Here is a 22174-nt window from a genome sequence, read left to right on the forward strand (position 1 = left end):
CTCATCTGGAAAAATTCAAAAGGGATTAATCTAGTGCGTGTTAAAGATGTTTATCAGGATTTAATTGGGATAAAGGAGGCCTCTCACGGTCCTATATTCCCTCTTGTTTTTTGGAAATCTGGATGCCCTTCCAAAATGATTTACTTTTCATGGTTAACCTTCCATAACAAAAATCTATCTTGGGAAAACTTGAAAAAGCGGGGATGGCAAGGTCCAAGTTTCTGTCCAATATGTAGATCAGCTGAGGAAAACAATTGTCACATGTTTTTAAATTGCCAAAGAACTCAGCAGCTGTGGCAATCTCTAGAGTTTTATTATGGAATCCCTCATATTTCTCACGCTTCCATAATTGAAGCATTTCTCTAGTGGAGTGAGCAAAAGGATTTATGGAGGCCGTTAATTATTATCACTCTTTGGAGCATTCGGAAATGGAGAAACAATGTTATTTACAATGACAGAAAAGTTCCATTCTTGGAAATCTTTTCCAATATTGTATCTTTCTATGACTCTCTTCCGGAAAAGCCTCACAAGCAGAAAATGGAGGGCTGTAAAGATCATACACAGGAGCACTCAATGTTACCAAGAGTGTATTTTGACGGAGCAGAAAAGAAAGGTTTTTGTGGTTGTGGAGTGCACATTATAGTAAACGAAAATAATCAATTTCTCATCCATTGGAATGGGAGAATGGGCTCCAACAACAAAGCTGAGGCGATGGCTCTCGCTGGCCTGCTAAATTTCTGCTTTTTTTTTAAACATTCACGCTGTTTCAATTTTTGGAGATTCAAAAGTAATGGTGGATTTTGTAGCAAGGAAAAATAATATTTACAAGCCTCACCTTGTAGGATGAATGGACAGGATCAGGTTCTTCTAGGAAAGGATGGAAGGAAGTTCAATTCATCACATCAACAGGGCTCAAAACCAGCAGGCAGACTTGTTGTCAAAGGAAGGTCTTTAATTGGCTCCAGGTTTTTGGTTTATGAAGGTAACTTCTGAAGGGAAAATTTTTTCTATCCAGGAATTTTCTCCTCCTGATTCCTAATATCATTAAAGCTTAATCTTAGGTGTGCACTGGTTTTCTTCTCTTTTGTCTTATGATCCCTCGGATTTTGTTTATAAATGATGATGTATCATGTGATTTTTACTATGTAATGATTCCCTTCTCCGGAACTTTTCTCCTATGTCTTTTCTATGAAAAATGTAAATTTTTGAATCTGGATGACAGTTTTCTGAGCTGTTGTTTCTCCCGACAAATTTTTCTTGCCACTTTTTGGGATTATGCTTCCCTCTCCTATTAACTCTTCAATTGATCCAGTCCTTCTGGTCATATACAAAATTACAAGCAAATGTACTCATCTGAATTACAAGCAAATGTACTCATCTGTCTTTTTATATAATACGATCTTGCTTTTTTTTTGCCACGAAAATTGTTTCAATGGTTCACGAGTCTTCGAAAGTGTTTTTGAAATTTCTTAATTCGTGATGGATATGGTTTATAGATATTTTAATTTATAACACCACATAACAAAAACAGAATACAGAGACCCACCAACACGATCCTGGGCATAAATTTAAGTCGAGATCCTATGTAAAGCGGAGATTTATGAGGCGCTACGAGATTGACCCTGTTGCATGTGCGCAGTATACCAGTGTACGAGGTAACTTCACTAAGAGTCAATTCTGCTCCGTGCCTGCCTCTTTCACGCTGTTAGGAGCAACTGAATCAAATTTTGTGGGCCACTTGAGAGGCGTGAGAGGACAATAAGATCCACAACCTATCAGATTCTGAAAAAAATATTTAATACTAAACAGACGTAAGAGGACAAGAAGATTTGTGTCTATCCAATATTCATGGATGGCAGATTTTGAAAAAATGGAAAAAATCTAACACTAAACAACGAAACAATTCAGGCCAATGACTTCACATAAAACACGAAAGAGTTTCGGCTGAAAAGACATGGAACAGGCGCAGGCGCGCCTCATGGATTTTTTAGAGGCCCCACAAAAGCCATGAGTTCATAACAATTCCCCTCTTTCTCTCTATATTTAATTCTATATGTAAATATGGGTCATGAATTTTGCAGAACTTGGGCAGGGAGAACAGAATGAAATCGGGAGGAGGAAATTGGCTAAGAGGTGGGCTTATTGGAGCTGGAGCTTTTGGTACAGTCAGCCTCGCCATTAGCAAGTTCAATGGCCATCTGTTTGCTGTCAAGTCCACTGCTGCTTCTATTTCTTCTCTGGAGAATGAGTACAGGATTTTGCAGTCTCTGGATTCTCCATACGTTGTAAGCTGCCTGGGTCAGGATTACAGCATTGAGAATGGTTTGAGGATGTACAATCTTTTCATGGAGTATGTTCCAGGTGGCAGCATCAGAGATCTGTTGCACAAGTTTGGGGGTCGGCTCGAGGAGTCGATCATCAGATCATACACACGCGGAATCCTACGTGGGATCCAGTATCTCCACGAGCAGGGGATTGTACACTGTGATATCAAGGGGAAAAATGTTCTTGTGGGTGCCAATGGGGTGAAACTTGCTGACTTTGGTTCTGCTAGGAGAATTGGTGATGAAGGGAAGGGCAAGGAGTCCCTGAAATTGAGGGGGACCCCTCTGTGGATGGCCCCGGAGGTGATGAACCAAGTGGAGCAGGGGCCTGCTTCTGATATTTGGTCTCTGGGTTGCACTGTGCTGGAGATGGCCACTGGCAGGCATCCATGGAGCCAAGTTTCCAATCCCCTTGCTGCGATGTATCGGATTGGATGCACAGAGGACATGCCTGAGTTGCCTGCTCTGCTTTCGCCTCAGATGCAGGATTTCCTTGAGAAATGCCTGAGAAGAGATCCCAGGATGAGGTGGACTAGTGAGCAGCTGCTGAGCCATCCTTTCCTCAATGAGAACACCTCTGTCCTAGAGGATGGGAGCCTCAACCATCCTCGATCCCCAATCAGTCCTCTGGATTTTGAGGGTGCAGAGCAGCGATGGGATTCATATTGCTCTGCTAGTGGATCCCATATTTCTCCCGCGTTGCCTAGGAATGTGCCCATTTGCCCTCTATTTGCATTTTCTGGCAATCTCCCCACTCTAAGGCAGGCAGGCCAATGTGGTGGACAAGAAATGAAGGCATTTGAGCAATCCAATAGTCCTTCACCACGAGATCGGATTCTGCAATTGGCAGCAGACAGTGAAATCGGCAGCATAGCAGAGAAAACTAACTGGTTTGCAATTCCCCCTGCTGTTTGGATTCCTGTGAGGTCTCCCACAAGAGGAACGTCTCCAAATTTGGATGGCCCTTTCTCATGGCTCACCAATAGGTCATCCTCCAAGGGACTTCCATCTAACCAACCTCAACATGATGAATGCAATTCAATCCCAAAGCCCAGTGATTCCGCTGGCGATTCAGCCTTGAAGTTACATCTCTGCAGCAGTGTTGTTGTACAGTTACCATCAGCCCCAACGGTTGAGCAAGCTAAGCAATTGAACAAGGATTCTGACAGTGACACCGCCTCTGGCAAAATGCCAATTTCCATTTTACATTCATGTGACTCTCGAAGGCAACTGTTAGTCTACACTCAAATGGCAGAGGATCTTTGCCTCTCCTTTGTAAAGAATAGTAACCAATGTAAACTGAAGACTAAGGGTCTTCTATTCTATGGTGGCAGAGCCTATGTATCTGCCTGCAATTTTATTCCACCCCATTTCACCTGGCTTAAAAATTTGGTTTCTCAGACCTTGAGAAGAAGGGATACATTTATTTCTATGTATCTCTTTCTATAAATTTTTGACATTTACTTGTAATCTCACATCGAAATTCAATGTATTTCATGGTATTTGCGTGCTAAATACTAAAATATTGGTATATTATGAAGAATACCAATTTTGTGTTTTCACTATGCTTCGACAAATATGCATCACACAGGAAAACGGTTTTGCATTCACGAAAATAAAATTGGTTTAAAAAAAAATTTAAACAATTCTGAAATTAAAACATTCTTAATATGGTTGGTATATGTTCCTAAAAAATTTTTCAAATGTATCCCAAAAAAAAAAAAAAACAAAACAAAAACCTTAAATCATTACATAATAAAAAATAACAGAACCAAAATGTGTTGCAAAATAATTATATTTTATAGGATAATGGAAACAAATCTATATATTATACATTTAATCAATATATAATTAGTAAATGTTTCATTATTATTTAAAATATAAATAAAAAAATAATCGTCACCAAATTAAATACATGATATCATTTTTTTCTATAAGTTTTCCCTAACATATTTAAGTTGAAGAATATGCCAAGCCTTGATAAATAAGGGTTTTGTTGTTTTTAATGAGATTTTTTGGAGTTTTTAGTGGATTTTTCGTGGGATGTGAACTTTTTTTTACTTTATGTAAAGCTTGGTAGAACCTTCTATTTTTTATTTATGAAACACAAGTTTTCATCACATAGATGAGATAGGTGGCCTTAACTTACCCAATGGGAAACCAAGTCTGTTGGCCACCTATCCTCGTTATATGCCATCCAAAAGTAATATAGTTTAAAGCGATCTACCCAAGCTACATATACATCTATATCGTGATAAGAGTATGAGTTTTTGTCTATCATAAGCATACATTAATAAAAGTAAATGCTATCCATTAAAAACCAAAAAGACATTCAGGAACCTAACTATTCCCTTTGCTCCTCTAAGGCTGAGTCAACCGGGGCCGGGTCTTCAGTTGAGTCTCCTGGTGCTTCTGCCAACTTGTTAATACACAGGATATGCCTTTGAATATGATCTAGGCGAATGTCCTGCTTGCAAAGTTGGAACTGGATGGCCTGCAGGTCTTTCTTGTAGTTTGGCATATCCTGGAGGGTCAGTGCCATCCCCATTGATATCTGCTCCATTACTTTTCCCATGAGGCTCTTCATAAGCCAGTACAAGTATAATGTCTACTTGAATTGTGTGAGTCTTCCCCTTGTATTCCCTGGGTCCAGGATTACCTCACGCCAGGCCTCCATTTCCTCTTCTGAATCTGCCTCCTCTTTTATCTGTGCCTCCCAATCTTCTAAGATCTTCCTGATACCTGCATCCGTCCCTACCCTGTATGCTGTGGCCGCTTCATTAATAAGCCTTTCTACTGGCTTCCTTCCACGTCGAGGTTCTGAGGTGCCTAGGTCTGCTGCACGAGGCAGCTCCCTTCCCCTTCGACCTCGTCCTCTTCCACGGGCTGGTCTTGCCATATCTCCTGTTGCGCGTACCTGTTCACATAAATTTCGAGTTAGAGCATGGAGATTATGACCCGGATTTGCCTCAATGTTGTCGCTTCCCCTCTCCTCGCCTTTCCTGCCACCCTCATCTCTACCTCTGTGCCCCTCTGCCCATGACTGCTTCTCCTCTGCCAGAATTGCCTGCGCCTTTCCCCTGCCAAGCACTATCCTCTACACTTTTTTTGTGTTTGCCTCTCCCTGCTCTGCACTCGGGAGTCGTGTCCTGGTGCCGAGTTCGAGTGACGCTTACAGCATGGTCCACCCTCACCTCGAACCAGATTGCCACTACAACCATCTGCTCCTCTCTGCCACTCCCAATTACCTGCCCTCTCATCTCCTTATCTTCCTGCTCCCCTTCCTTACTGGTTAACGGGCACGCCAACTGAATTGCGGGTGATTCCTCAAGGTCCCGACTCCTTATAGGTTCTGTCCCATTCCCCTTCGCTCCCAGTAAGCCCAGGTCTCTCCTATCTATTTCCTGGCACCCCTCCCTAATTTCATCCATCATTCCCCTTCCATAGAAACTCACAGGCATCATTGTAAACAATGGATAGAGCCATATAACATACCCGGTTTTGTTTTGCAAGTGTCGTTGCAAGTCTTGTTGATCCTCGTTGGTTCTCCGTCTCTCCTCCGAAATTATGCTCTCCCTATCACCCTTTATCCTTCATACTCCCCAACCTTCCCTCTTTGTCCCATCCATCCTCTTGGCTTGTCCTTCCCACCTCCGTCACCACCCTGGCATGGCTACCACTTCTCCATTCCCCTCTGTACATTATCATACAGGAGGCCACCGTACCCATCGCCATGAGCATGTGGGCTGCAGTGGACTGTACCTAGCATTTATTCCCCCTGACACCCATATCTGTCCTGAATTCTTGGGCACTCACCCCGATTGGGGGCTCGCGGGATGTGAACTTGATTTGTGTTGCATAAACTGTTTTTTTGACTACATAATTGGATTCAACACCATGGAAAAACTTTGGGGCACTTCGATTGTGCAGAGTTCACCAGTCAAACTTGTGATTTCAATAAATCCCTGTCGAATTCTAGACAAATTATATTGGATAATAAGAAAGAAAACTTTTCAAAAACTCACATTAAAAACAACTAAAAAAAACATCCCGAAATAAATTTGAATTTTCTCGCTAATATTTTTATGCCATTTTATCTGAACAACTTTGATTCCACAGATGAATTTTGATAGATAATTTGAATTCTCTTACGTGTGTTTTTATGCCATTGGATTTGGTGGATAGAATCATCCACTTAATCCTATCATCTTGATAGGGCACCACTTATGCACAAGTGAAACATTTTGTAGAAAAAATTCAAGCACCTCCTACTAGCTACAAATTTATTTGTGTTCTGCCCCTCCCCTTTCAAGTGGTTGTTTATGTTTCTCTTTGTATGAATTGTGTGTATTATGTGTTTTTGTGTGGTGTGTCTTTGTATCATGTTTTTATGTGATTGGGGTGTTAGAAAGCACAAAGAATAGAGTCATTATATTGAAAATGACATGATTGATTTTTTTTATATTTATAATTGTAATTATATATATATATATATATATATATATATATATCTTTTTTCCCCTAGAAAAAAGTCGTAATTTCCATTAAAGTTTGAAAATTACATTTTGTAGATGCCTTAGCATATGCATATGTGAGGCAAAGTAGCCTGTCAGTATGTAGACGTACAAAAATAAATAAAAAATAAACATGTGTTCCACACAGGGAGCACTAATATATCAATATGGGGGGAAATCATGTTTTCCTCCCCTTTTTCTTCTCGACCTTGCGCCACTCCCCTTGAGACGGTATCGTGGGAACAAGTTGAAGTGGATTTTCAGCACCTGGTCGGGGATTTTCCTTGTCAGAATCAGAGGTGTCTGATGCATGTAGCCTTTTGGTTCCACTGTTTTCCATTGTATCTGAAATCTTTTCCGGTTGTGATTCCATAGGTCCTTGTGGAGATGTCTCTTGGATTTCTGCTTGATTGTTCTCATTTGGGATGGGCTCTTCCACCTCAAACTCCTCCTCCTCTTCAGGATCTGGTGGGGAAAATTCCAACCCTTGTGGTGTTTTCCAGTTTTCTTCTTCCTGCGGCTGTCTTTTTTGTATTCAGGGCATGTATTTTGTATATGTCCTATTTTCCGACATATTCTGCACCTAAATGTTGTGTTTTCATAGTCTAGTGTCTGTGTCCAACTTCATTGTTTGTGCTTCAACTATATGCAAACCAGTAAGCCCTTACAGAGATCTACTTCCACACATATGCGTGCGAATGTAAAAATTCTTTCCTCCATTCTTTGTGTGTCCATTTTAATATATCTGCCAATGGAATTGCCTATACATGCAAGAACCTTTTGGTCCTAGAAGTGTATTGGGAGATTATGTAGACACATCCAGACTGGCATCCTGGAAACAACCATAGTATTGGCATCGAAATCTAGGAACCATGGTGTGGTGAAAGGGCCCGAAGATCCCCAGAACCATGGTCCCTCCTGTATCACTATGTCTCTTATCTCTATTGATTGGAATTTGACAATGAAAAACCCTTTGGAGCAGAGGTGAATCTCACAGTGTAGAGTCCATTTTGTGAAAATCCAATGGAATAGTTCAAACGGTTTTGGCCAAAAACCATTGAAATGACAAATGATGGCTTGTGATTCATAATTATTACATACCTCATCTGTTTCTGGTATATCTATTTTTAGTTCTGGTGTATAGTTCAGTTGCTCCACTATGTATGGACTAGGTTCTGTTCCAGCCTGCTTTGGAGCTACTGTAGGAGACTTTCCCCCTTGTAAGATGTTCTTGAAAGATATTCCTTCATTTCTATGCTACTGTTGTGGCTCTATGTTGTTTTTTGTTTTTGTGCTTGTCCCACTACCTCCTTCTGTTTGTTTTGTTGAACTGAAAATTGTTGCACCACCTCGCAGTCTCAAATTGAGTGTTATAGTAGACTGTGGCATAACGTTGTAATCCATATTGGATCTGCAATCCTGTAGTGTTCTGCCCCCATATAGCAGATGTTGTTGTCCATCTGGGTAGCTGATTTGATGGGCAATGATATTCTTCAGGTTCATAACACAGTCTGTAGCATGGACCCAAATCAAGGTAGATTTCCCCGAAGGGGTTTTAATAAAAATTTGAAAGCGATTAGAAGTTACCACGGAGGGGGGTTCTGTGGTCTTCTGGTTCATGCATGGCCGTGCAGCTTCTCTGTCTCCATAATTCTCTGTAGTCTATGGGTACTCCTCCAACATCTTGGTGGATTTGGCTAATTTTCCGAGAGTTTTGAACGACCTTCGCAAAGAGGTGAAAATTCCTTCGTTACTCACAATCTGGTGCTCCTCAGCTGCCAACGGGAGAGGATCCCTGTGGCCTCTGTCGCCTCAGCGTTGCCCTAAGCCTCATCCGAAACCCACTCCTCGTCTTGCCATTGTTTCAGTCTTTGGGGTTCTGCTAGGTGTGCTCCGCATCAAAGATGCTTTGAGATAATCGACCAAAGCAAAAGTGTCAGCGGCGGTGAATTTTACAATGTTTATTTTTCCATTTCCACCCATATCAGCCTTGGCAATCATCTCAGAGAGCTCTCGAAAATACAGGGCATGGCCCATTTTGTCCATGGACCACGTGAGCTCCGCTGCCATGATGTAGCCCTTATCGTCCCTGTGCAAGGAGCGGAGTTGTGCCATTAGTTGCCCCTGATTAGTTGTGACCTCTATCTTTACTGCAGGGTCGATCGGGCTCTTCGATTCCGTGAAATTTTTCAGCCCTTGTTCGCAACTAGGCTTCAGTCCCAGGGATCTCAGAAGAAACCCCAGCTCTAATTGCGTTAGGCTTCCGTCTGAGTCAAGTTCGAGCCTTGTAATGATCTCCTTCAGCTCCTCTATTTGCTCCTCTGAGAGGCTATTCTCGCAGCCCATGGGGATTTTTCCTTCCAAGCTCTCGGGCCTGAGCCATCATTTGTACGCAGACGCGAGGACCCTAGGTGATCTGTAACAAATGATAGTGCCACATCGTAATTTCTAGGGAGCTCCAATAACCCTATCCTCGCCATTTTCCAAAGTCGGCAAGTGTCTATACTTCCCTTCAATCATCTTCACTTGGGCTTCTACATCCAGGGACTCTGTCATGACAAATATGGGGTTCCACGTCATGACCTTTGAAACCAGTGTGCTGCAATGCTTTAAAGCCTTGGCTAAAACCCTCATTGCCACGTCCTTGTCGATTCTGATTCCACAGGGTAAGGCACTGTGAACCTTAAGCAAAGCATCGTCGACTCTGCGTAAGGCCACTCCTGCCGTATTCTGTTCCTGGTTGTTCATCTTGTCGGAGCCTCGAAACCCTAGTTACCCTCGGCTCTCCTCCTTTCCTCCTTAATGAAATTATCGAAATATATATATATCTTATTTAGTGAATATTTTATTTTCCTTTTAAAAGAGATATATTTTCTCAGTCTTGAAGATGATGCATATAAATTTATAAATTTATAATCTTTAAGTTGATGCATCTTAGAGTGCGGGATCATGTTTATTCTTTCAAGGAAATGAAGCAATTTGGAGGAGATATGTGACCTCCTCAAGGGGAATGGCCTAGGAACTTTATGAATTCAAAGAGAAAATTTTGATGTGAGGTAGATTCACTGTTTGGTTAGAGAAGCATTTCTAAATGAATAACAAACCCATTGATTTAGAAATTCTCTTTTAATTATTAGAATATCAAATTATTACAATATCAAATTAAGACGAGATAACTACAAGATTGCAAGAGCAGAACTACAAGGAATTAGACAATTGAGATGCAACAGATAATCATTTATTTCATTATGAGGAATAATATGAGCAAGGTGTTTAAGAAATATAGACTGGCCCATAGACATTAAAATTCTATTTAATCATGATGATAATGTAGAGGTAGCAGATGACTTTATTTCACTTGATTCCACTAGTTTGCTCATGATGGGGGAGGAAGAAGCTTGATTCCACTGGTCTGCTCATGATGGGGAGGAAGAAGAAGTGTAGGAGGAGGAAGTGTACTTAAATGATGACCATCCCTTTAACATGTCCCCTACTCAGCTCAAAATGGTGTCTGATAATATCATGGTGGATGTGAGAAATAAATATGACCCTCATGGCCTTCTTAAAGTTTTTTAGTTTATTCAACCAATTCTCTGATTTTCCTATGTTCTTATACTAGTCTTTTCATTCTCCTTCTTATCGAGGTTCATTGTGATGTGCTTTAATTACGCCGTAAGGCGTTCCCTTATGAAATGAACTACCCAAACTGCTTACGTGTAAAAATGTGTTCCATTCGATTTTGTTGTTAGACGATTAGGTAATCGTTAACCGTTAGATCTGAATTGAACCATGCCAGCCGTAACGCTTGTTACTGGGTCGTTCAACATTCCACGATGTTTCGTCTCTCTGGCTCACTCTCTATTATAGGAAGACATCCATTCAACTCCTGTACCAGGGGTTGCCAATGGTCTGGGTAAATTGTTCTACTACCTCGGATTTTCTTTTGGGAGACGCTAGATGCATAGAAGATGGTTGGCTGTGGATAGAGCCCTCATCATTCAACCATTTTTATTCACCGTGTCACTGTGCAAGATTGTAAGGGCTTTAACCGTAGAGATAATGTTTTTTTTGGGCGGTTCTTGCTTGTTTGGTTTTGACGCGATTTTTATCCGTATCAATGTGTTGCAGTTACATATTCTGAAGGCATGCTTGTTTGCCCTTGCGATTTTATTTTGTATTTTGTGGCTGTATGGAGGGCAGAAGAGTCGTTAGAGATAAATTCTGTGTAGCCCATTGTGAATGGAGGTGAAGATATGAATTTGCTTTTCAATTTATAATATATTCAGATATGTTAGCAGTGGCATTGTCCTGAAACCGATGCTGGGTGATTTCCTCTTTGGCCTGAACAAGTTTTCCCATTTCAAGGTTCAAACTGGAAGCTCCAGGATGGATGATTTGAACTATCTCGCCAAGGATGGCAAAATTGGCAGAGCTCTGCTCATTTTTTCCGGCCTTCTTGAAGTCATCGAGCTCTGCCAAGAGGGCAGATGCCCACGATTCAGCACAGCTCATTTCATCTTCGTTATTCTCATCCATATGTACAGTAGATGCCACGCTGCTGGCATTATCTACTGAATGGCGAGAATGGGAACGGCGGGGAGATTTCAAGGTGGGTAATTTTGATGCAGAGAGCTGGAGGAGGTCATGGTCCAACAAGTTTTTGCTTGAATCAGGTGAGGCTGGACACGGTTGGTTAATGATGATCTGCTTGGCTGGGATATATTCTTGCCCTTCTTTCCCACTAATCCTCTCAGCCTCTGGCATTCTGATTGGAGCTGAGCAATCTTTTTGACATTCTCCAGGTATTGCATGTGGGAAACCTCTGCAGCTTTCATGGAGTGCTCCCTCTCTTCGCTCCGGATTTCAATTTCCTTGTTAAGCAAGTGAAGTTCATACTTCAAACGAGACTTTTCCTTTTCTGCAATCTCCAGTTTCATCTCCATGGTGCGTAATTCATCTTGGGATCTCCTTTTGGAGTGGAGGACGTCTTGGTATGATGTGAAGAGAAGATTCTTTTCGGATTTCACCTTATCGATCTCTTCCCTGCCCAATTGAAGTTCTATCTGGCATTCATTCAAGGATCTTTTCAGTTCAACCTTCTCTGCAATTGCGACCTCCAGCTCACGCTTTGAAGTTGCCGCTTCAGCTTGAGCAGTTTCCCATCCTACCTCGAAAACAAAAAGAAAAGAATGTATTATCAAATTTCAAGGATTGTTTTTTCACTGGGTGGGGTAATCTACAATAGAACGCCACTGGATGCATGAAATTGAGTATGATCCAAACAATCTGGGGCTCATAAAATACACCACAGGATAATTGGAACTTAGTGCCATGTGAAGTAATTGAAGGTTACGTGGAAATAAGCAATTGAAACCCACACATTCTTAATTATTATTTATTCATGTGATGCAAAGGGGTTTTAGAGAAATAGGTTCGGTTTACCTGTATATTTTTATATGCATTAGATAATGCTCGTAATGTTGGTAGTGATAAATATACTTCATCTGTTATATAAGGTTTTCTCTATAGTCTAATTTGTTTAAAATTTAATAGAGATTTATTGAAATTATATTTTAAATTGTGAAATTTTTATAATCTAAGTATATAAAATTTTTCAAAATACTGGATTTATATATACTATCAAAAACTCATATTAAAAAATAAATATCAAAATTTAACAATTTTTTTTTTTTTTCTAACCAAATTCTAACTAAAAACTTTAAATATTTAAATAACAAAATAATAATATGGTCGACCCAACTTACCTACATACAACCCATACCAGAGTAAGGCATTTGTCCAACATATTTGGTTAGCAATATCTTATGTTTTCTCTATTATTTCTTTTGCCTGCCCTCATATATATAAAAGAAAGTAGAATCGATTCAATTGGAAAAAAAAAGCATATGAAATTATTCAAAACCAACCTATATGATTTATCTATAACAGGTGAATTTATTTAAAGATATTATATATGATTTATCTAATTGTAATATTCAATATTATTCATATATTTATTCACAGAAAAGAAAAAGTTAATTAAACTTTTAGATTTATATGGTTTATGGTTTTAACTAAGTTAAATTGTGTAAAGTAGAATAAAACCTACCATGTTTAAGATGAACACTCTACCTATTATCAAAGATAAAAAAGCGTTTTTAGAAAAATGAGAAAGTGGATTGCTGAGAAATAAAATTTTATTCCTTAATACTCTCTATTCTCATCTTAAGCACTATCTATTTTTATTTGATACTCTCTATTCTCATCTTAAGCACTCTCTTAAATTTAACATGGAGAATCAAAGAAATTTCACAACTAGGCGAAGCATTTGTGTTGGTAAGTGAGACTCTTTCTAAGAAGCAATTCTGACAGCGAGGTGACAAACTACTGGGTCAAGGAGAAGATATACAAGGTCTATAATCTATTTTTCGAGGCATCAAACTTTGCCATCATATTCAAAAACACTCGCACATACTCACTGACAGAAACACGTTACACATTGTGGAGAAGAAAACTCAGAAAACATATATATTCAACTCACAAGTAAACAACCACAAATCATCACCTAGAATGAATCTCAATCGAAGAAGTTACACAACCAGGTCAACCAACAATTTGATATTGACTAAACCATTTTGACACAATCTCTGGAACGTGCTTGCTTCTTCAGATCACTGATCGCATAGTGAAATTGAAGATATAAACAATCCTGAGGTGTATCCTAACCCTGCCTGTAAATGGGTAGAAGATTGTGACCTGAAACTGCCTCTTCCAAAAGTTTTTCACGCTGCTTCACCATATCTTCTTTGCTTTCTGTTGCCAATTCTTCCTCCAAGTGCACTTCCTGCTACACCAATAATATAGAACATCAAAAATCATTTCAAAGCATTAAATCTATATAAAATGAGTTCTGATATATAAGAAATTAATGCCCCACCTCATGAGTCTGACCAGACGAGCAGGTAACATTAGGCTTCTCTTCTTCCCTTTCCTCCTGCTTCTTTTTCCATGGCCAATTTTTTCGACCCATCTAGTTATACAAACATGAAATACAAAAAAAGCTGGTTCTTCTACCCAATTTCTTCAAGCTTTGTCACAATGAAACTTAACATAATAAAATTAAGGAAAGCCAAATTCCTTGTGCTTCGTTGCAGCTTTGTCTATCTAAATGTAATAAAGTGCATCATCCATAGTTACCTGCACTGCACCCTGATCAAGTACTGTTGCAGAATGTCAAATGACAGGACAGTATTGTTATTTTTGTTGGAGATATGTCATTATAGTTGGATTGGATTCATCTTCTTCAAGAAATGTGTAGGCAAAAGTTCTTTATTCCCGGGCTGACGAACTTTCAAAGGATCGCTTCCTCTGGCTAAGGTTGGAAGAATATCATAAAACAAAAAAGCATGGAGGTCCAACACTAAAGTTGAAAAAAAAAATCCAAAGATACGCTACCCACAGGGAAAAAATGGCAGGGGAACCAAACAGAAAGAGTTCATCACGCATCTGCCACCTTTTTATGACTTTACTTCATCTCAAGGGACCTGGAAGACAATACACATGGATACTTAACCAAAAGGCAAATCTTTGTTACTATTTTAATGGAAAGTTTGGAAGTTGGTTTAATCAAACCAAAATCTTAGAATGCAGTAAGAAGCACACTAGCTTACAATTAATTAATAAGCACAAAAAGAAAAAGAAAAAAAAGTATGTTCTGTATTCTTCCTTTGCCGAAAGCAAATGGTGATGTGAGTTTTTCTCACAACAAAGCCCCCACATGTTATAAATTTTTTTATTTGACATGAAATTTATGTCAACGGAAGTGGCTCACCATGCTCACAGTTTCTCCTGTGACATTTACAGACTGTCACAATAATTCTTCATACATAGCATCCATTAGAGCTTCTCCCATTATATATATCTTAAGTTTTGTCTTATTTTCATAGATTAAGATTTGAATTCAAGATTTCTAATTCGGTTTCGGTTTGGTTTCATTTTTACAGACATTGCCAATTAAACTACACCAAACTGACAATTTTTATATTCAAATTTTCAACTTCCACTCCAGTTTCATATTCTTTATAGCGTTATAAGGTATATATTTTTACACTTCTCTTCAGTTTCATATTCTTTATAGCGTTATAAGGTATATATTTTTACACTTCTCTTCAGTTTCATATTCTTTATAGCTTTATAGGGTATATATTTTTACACTTCTCTTCATTTTCATACTCCGGTTTTCTTTCTTAGACAATGTGACACTCCGAAGTCAGTTTTCATATTCAGATTTGCATTCCTGTGACACTTTCACTTCAGTTTCATGTTCAAATGTGCACTGTCAACTCAGTTAATCAGATTTGCATGTTTAAATAAGGTTTGAGTTGTAATATTTATTGGTAAAGCATATAGAGTATCTTTGACTCACCTATATTTAACATTTCAATGAGCGCAATTCCAATTAATAGAGAAAGCATAAAACTTTAAGCATCTATCTTATTTCTATGTGTAATATTATAAAATGGTGAATCATTTTTTAAGTTAATTTATATGTTTATTTAATTACGCTATAAGGCGTTCCCTCTGAAAGGAACTCTCCTCCATGCCGCGGTGTCTCGTTATGAGCCCTTAGATCGATTGTTAGACGATGGAATAAACTCCAGCCATGAGATCATCGGTGAAAAATGTTGTAAACGGTTCAGTTTATTGGAATGTCGTCAATGACAATTGTCACTCAATGATGGGCCTTCCCATCAATTCTGCCATCCCTTCTTCATTTCCATTCCCCCTCTTCTTCCATTAATTCCCTCGCCGCTCTTTCCGCTTCCTCTCTCTTCACCAATGCATCTGCGCCCTTCTACGCTTCAATGCCCATCTTCATCTCCTTCACTAGAAGGAAGCCATTCATTTTCAGCCATTCATTCTCTGTTCAGCAAAGAGAGGCCAAGCGATCATCGGCACTCCATGTAAGATGCTTTCGATCGTTGAATTCCAACCGCAATGAAAAAAGAAACCGTCTGTGGATGGATGAGAGAGGACAGCAATCTGAGGTGAGAGATCCAAGGTGAAGGCCTTGGAAGTTTTTTCATATTCCCAATAGCAGGATTACATATATAGAGATTATGCTCCGTGCAATTATGGTAACAGCATAAGATTTCACTGACACAAACACAGCAAACCCCATATTTAACAGCCATACCCAAGATATTATCACTGGAAGGAATCTCAGGCAAAAGATTAAAGTTCTTGAAACGAAATGGTTGAAACTCCATCGGAAGTTTGAACAAAACTGAATTTATTTCCGCACACCACAGCTCTGCAGCCCTCCCACCATTGTAGCATTCATGTTTTATTAAAAAAACAGGGGCACGGAATACCTGGTTTTGGTTGGAGAGCAGATAATTCCAGCGTTTGTACGTTTGAACAAAACTGAATTTCTTTCCGCACACCACAGCTCTGCAGCCCTCCCACCATTGTATCATTCACGTTTTATTAAAAAAACAGGGGCACAGAATACCTGGTTTTGGTTGGAGAGCAGATAATTCCAGCGTTTACAAACAATCCTTAACCTGTTTATGCTCAGAAAAGGTAAGCGTGAAAAAATTTCACTCAACAAATCCTCCGGGAATTCTTTACCTGTATCTCCAGAAACAGTTAATTTTTCCTCCGGGAATTCTTTACCTGTATCTCCAGAAACAGCCATCTTTCTCTCTGTATGTCTTATTTCAGAGTTGTTTTCCTTTTTCACCTCTTTTGCAATTGCAACTGTTAAACTCTATAAAACTCTGATAGTGCAAGGGTTACAATTATTAGTGTTTGACAAAAGCAGAGAAAAAGCGTGGAGGTAATGCAATGGTAGTTTGTAGCCAATTATAGCCATTCCGAATTGCAACAGAGAGATTATCTACAGCCAAGTCGCTTCCACCTTGCGTTAATTAGGCAGTTACCACTCAATTCGGCATGTTGTTCACCTGAGTTTTCTCCATGTTCATTTGAGGCGAAATCCAACATGGGTGTACCGTAAAAATCGATTATGAAAGCGCAGACAGTAAACGAAAAGGATGTGAGAGCATCTTGCACTAATATTTTAGCTTTCTCCAATAGTAAGGGCATGCGTACAAAAATGTTCATCTCGGCATGATCCCCTTCGATCTGAACATCAGGGAGCTCTATGAAGCGGATCATGTCCCTTGACGAAGATGGTAGGGTGTGGTGAGGAGAGCCGTCCATCCATATGGTGGTGAAGAAGGTGACAGAAAAGCCATGGTACACAGTCAGCCGCTTTGCAAGCTCGAGCAGTGGGATGTGATGGCCCGACCCAAACCCAGGGAAGATTGCGACATGAGGCTTTTGGCTCTGCTCTTGCGACTCCATGAATGTCTCTATATTCCAACAAGCAAATGCCAATATTTGAAGGGTGGGTTCTGTAATGATGAAGCAGAATTTATAGTTATAAAACAAATGTATGACATTCACCCATTTTTAGCACAACTTATCATCTCATTTCAGGCCAAAAGTTTGGAGGTTTAATCCGAACTTGCAGGAGACCAGGAGGACGAAGAGGAGCATGAGGAGGACGAAGAGAAGCATTGAGGTCCATGGCGTCTGATTCATCTGCAACCTTCAAGCCTTTTGGAGTTCTCTTTGTTTGCCTTGGTGAGTACCATCCATCCAATGATTCAACGAGTGAGTTCGGTATCGGTCATTGTTCGAAATAATGATTCCATAACGTCTACCATTATTGTCAGCCATCCAATTGTAGAAGCTTATAGTATATTGTACACTAAAGATCCAAAGCCTGAAGCCAAGCATAATTCTTTGTATCATGCCTGACTTGAGCTAACTAAATTTTTGTAGTTCTATTCAATTCAACTAAAGGAGCTAGGTTCTTTGTAGCTTCTATATTATTAAAAACCCAGACCCAATTTCTCATCTATGTTTCTATTAGAACAAATCATAATAAACTGGCACTCGAGATTTTTACAGTCATAAAATGCACCCAATGATTGCAGAGAGCAAATTTTAGTAATGCCTGAATACCAGCGAACGTCCGGTTAGGACATAGAAATTTTATTCTACCCTTTTGAGCGTTTCAAGAAGAAACATGATGTGAGGGGCTGCATCCTCCGACTGAGGTGTCGGGTCTAAGGGATAACTATTCTGTTAAAATCCTTTGAGATCTGCACCTAGCCTCATTCCTTGGTGCCATATGGATCGGGTAGCCAACAGTGAGAAAGCTTGGGGGACAGCTTAACACTTCGCCAACCTCACTAGTGAATCAATATCCCCTTAGGCTATTAATGCTATGGGTGTGACCTCTCAAGGCAGGGTGGGTGCCTGATAATCAAAGATTTAAGTTTGAGCTGAAAGCCGTGCAGCTCAAACATGAAAAAAATGACTGCAATATATACCTCTAATTTAAGGATTATTAAAACTTAGGATGTTCAGTTTTCCTGAACATCCGATGAGATTTAGTACACGGTTACTACAGAAATATATGTAATCCACCAATTAGGCTAAACTGCTCTAATGCAGGGTAACAACCAACGTTGTGGAACCGCAATAAAATTAAGATAGCTCATTTGGCTACTTTTGTACAAAATGATATTACTACGATAGGCTACATATTTATCATCGTTTGTCCATAATTGGACAACCATCTCTCTGACGAGTTTCAAACTAGCTTAAGGTGCTCGTAAGGGGATTTTGTCATCCTTACCTTGCTATTGTGAAGCTTACAGAATTAGTGGATATCACTGAACAACTTTACAACCCGTTAAGCTAGTTACCGACAACCAACTGTCAAAAATACAAAAAGACATAGACACTAAAGGCTGTGCATTATTCTTATGTGCCTCGTTGTCTAAATTCTATTGAAGTTCTTCTGCAACGCAGAGACCCGCATGGCTATCCCTTGTCCTATCATTGTTAGATCCTTGATACATCATCAGAGTGTTTTAGCAGCTGCTTATATATATATATATATATATATAAAGGAATCAACAACTAAGCCGAGTACAGGTTTGAATTCGCATGACATGGAGTCAATTGTGACTACTACCACTATAACTTTTAGGTGAATATATGCACGCTCCCACACACTGTCCACAAAGTTAATTAAGTATTTTGGACCACAAACTTTACATAAGACTTTATAGGAAATCCACCGCCGATTGAGCTGCCCAGGGACTATTAGTGGTGTTAGCTTTATCAAACAACAATGCTTAGATTTATTTTGGAACTCATAGGTAGAATAGCTTTGATTGCCACAATAGGCACGCTGCTTATCATGCCCATTGCCATTCCATCTATGACATATTTTTTGTTTATCCAAGAGCTTTCAGTTTGCGGTTCTCTACACGTTTTCAGATTCTCAAAGTCCCATCAAGGTAAGTAATAGTCATACCGACAATAACTCTATGATAATATATTTTTAACAATCTTAAATATTTATATCGAGCATAGAAATACTATTAAATATTTTCATTGTTGTTTAAGGACCAAGTGTTGACAAAATCTTGGCATTTTTTACGATAAAACTAGATCTGATCTAAGTAAAATTGCTAGAGAAATTAACATGGAGTCTAGGGGCTAAATGCCAACTCTTTATTGGGTGGAAGCTGCGGGGCAGCTGAGGTTGTTAGTTAGGGTACAACTTTGCCATGATGACACAAGATAAAGAAATGGTACATTAACGGGGAACTAGGTCCTCATGAATAAGGAGGGCCTAATTACTATATACAAGAGATTATTATAGCCATTCTCACACAGTTGTGTATGATTTTTCAATATTTTGGTTATTAAGAGATATTTTCCTATTTCTAAAGAGATGTAGATGTGTCTCATCATTATTATACTTTTGAGCCACACTGCCTTTCTATATTTGATGTATTTAGTATTTTTTTAGTTATTTCTGGTAACTTGGAGCATTACATCAAGGCCCAGCCTTGGATGTGGAAGAGAGGGGAAGGGAAATCTCACCTCAGAAAGGCCTTGGCTTTGTCTCAACTATTTTCCCCATCATACAACCCCTGAAAGTAGATGCTTTGATGATCAATCTTAATGGACTAGGGCTTATCCTTTATCAAATAAGCCTTCTACTTCTAAGGAAGAAATCAAATCAAAGGATGTCGTGTGCGGAGGGCCATTGAAACAAGGGTCCGACTCTTGACATGATCACTTTGTTTGTTACTTCCAATTGCCTGAACTTTCTAAGTTCAATGGTCAATTTACTGCTTCCATAAGGTCTCTCCATAGTATGTATTTTCTAGATTATTTTTGTGTGTTTCTGGTTGTCATTTTCATGTCAAAACAGAGCTGGTCACCAAGGAGTGTGGCTCATTATGCTCTATGCACTCAATGTTTGTGTCTCTAGTCATTAAATCTAGCTGAAACATTTTAGTGGAATCCAAGGCCAAGGATTTGGTTTCCATCTTTTTGTTTTTAGTGCTGAGTGATGCATTTCAGTTTTATTTAAACATGTGAGCCTGCTTCATGTTTACATAAGTTGTTGATTTTATAATGATACACATTATTTAATATTTAATCATGAGTTCAACTTACCAGTAGAAAATGGAACAAAAAGAACAATCACATGAGATAGTATCCACTATAAACTTCTTCATAAAAACTTTGTAGAATAATTACCAATTCATGGTAACTAAATATTTCATGTAGAGTTATGCATTACTTCAGTCCTTTAAAAGAAGAAATTCTAGATGCATTACTTCATTCCTTTACAAAGCAGAAATTCTAGTAACCAGTTACCGTTGATATCTCAATGCTCATGATTGCTTTTTCAGGGCCGTGATGCATATCAATGTCAAGAAGGATAATGATTATTAGCTGTGGAAAAAATATTATCTGATTTGTCAAGGATAATGATTTGTTATCGGCTCCTATTGTTGCAATTGGGGATGATAAAAGCATTGCAAGTTTAGATATCTTAAGTAGTTGAAAAAATATTTGCTAATCTCTCCAGGAAAATAATCTCTTTTTATTCTTGTTCTTGGAAGGCAACATTTGTCGGAGTCTCATTGCAGAGGTTGTATTTCGTGATGCTATGCAGAAAAGGGGATTGACATCAGCATTCAAAATTGACTCTGCTGCAACTATTGACTACAATGAAGTAGGTTCCAGCTTATCATGGGTCAAGGCTAATTGAATTGGTATTTTAAATTTTTTTGTATTATACTGCAATAAATAGGTATCACGTATTAATATGTTGAAATTATTTGAAGGGCGATCCTGCAGATCCCAAGATGAAGAATGCAACCAAGAAACGTGGAATAGAGATAACTTCTATATCACCTACAGACTTTAAAGAGTTTGATCTAATACTTGCAATGCACAAGCAGAACAAAGGTAAATAAAAAGCATAAATGGCATATAAAACTCCCAAAATTTTCAGTTTCATTTGCTAAGTTGTTCCAAACAGAATCTAATAAGCCAATACTATTGTTAAATTCAAAAAAATGTACATTAAAGTTTGTCTATGTTATTGTTAACATATGCTTCTAATTAGTTTCTAATTTGTGTGCAAATATAAATTAATAACATGGGATGGATATATTTTGTAGCTGACATATTGAAAATTCTCCTTCAGTGCCCCCAACACACAAGGCCTTTATTGCTTTTCCCAGGTAATTGTTTATATTTGGTATTCTTTATCGTTTCCCTGTGATACTCATACCATGGAGGAAGCCATTTTTATAGTCAGATGGAGAAAGTGGAGGAGCAAAGTAGCTGTGAGATATCAAATGGACAATTACTGTGCCAATGGCTTGCTACCTTGGAGCTCTGAAAAGCTTCCTACAGCAGTGGTATGAGAACTCAACTTTGCTCAATTATGGTGAAGTTTTAGTGTGATAGCATCTGAGATTTGTTTTGAGGTTGGTTCTCTCTGTAACTGATTTTTTGATTTTGTGTGTTGTTGTTCGCATTACAGATGTGGCTGATACTGCACTGATATTGAGAAAGCACACCCTTCCAATAAAGCTATTTTCTTGCATGTTATTCAATGAATTAGAAATCTTCGATCCTCGGGATCAGTTCCCATTTGCATATGTAAGAGACATGATGACCCCCAAAGTGAGGATTCACATGCTCGAATAAGCCATTTTTAATACAATAACAAATGAATATCAACATTCTTACAAAGTCAATCGAAGCATTTTCAAAGAGCCTCCTTTGGACCTGCAAATTTCTTTGGTTTATGAATCTAGAACCTGCAAATCGTATTTGGACAGAATGTGGGCTACATATTCTGTTTGATTGTATTAATTCATTTCAAATTTGATTGGCTGCTATTATTACAACGTCCATAAAATATCAAATTTT

The 22174-nt window shown here is 38.9% G+C and overlaps 1 protein-coding gene and 2 pseudogenes across 1 annotated transcript; 2 read left to right on the plus strand and 1 right to left on the minus strand.

Annotated features, from left to right (window-relative positions):
- Positions 1 to 2065: 2065 nt before the first annotated feature.
- Positions 2066 to 3828, plus strand: LOC149171312 (mitogen-activated protein kinase kinase kinase 20 pseudogene; annotated as a pseudogene).
- A 4840-nt stretch (positions 3829 to 8668) lies between these two features.
- LOC149171313 (putative calcium-binding protein CML16 pseudogene) lies at positions 8669 to 9184 on the minus strand (annotated as a pseudogene).
- Positions 9185 to 20854: 11670 nt separating this feature from the next.
- Positions 20855 to 21547, plus strand: LOC149171314 (uncharacterized). Its single transcript, XM_089427461.1, has 3 exons — positions 20855 to 20963; positions 21076 to 21199; positions 21441 to 21547. The coding sequence occupies exons 1-3, from the start codon at positions 20898 to 20900 to the stop codon at positions 21479 to 21481; spliced, it is 231 nt and encodes a 76-aa protein (XP_089283587.1). The 5' UTR covers positions 20855 to 20897; the 3' UTR covers positions 21482 to 21547.
- The last annotated feature ends 627 nt before the right edge of the window (positions 21548 to 22174 follow it).

Source organism: Pinus tabuliformis, chromosome 4_2, assembly GCF_031772625.1.
Source record: "Pinus tabuliformis cultivar Carrire ecotype Pingquan chromosome 4_2, CPIR1, whole genome shotgun sequence".
In the NCBI taxonomy this organism is placed as follows: domain Eukaryota; kingdom Viridiplantae; phylum Streptophyta; class Pinopsida; order Pinales; family Pinaceae; genus Pinus; species Pinus tabuliformis.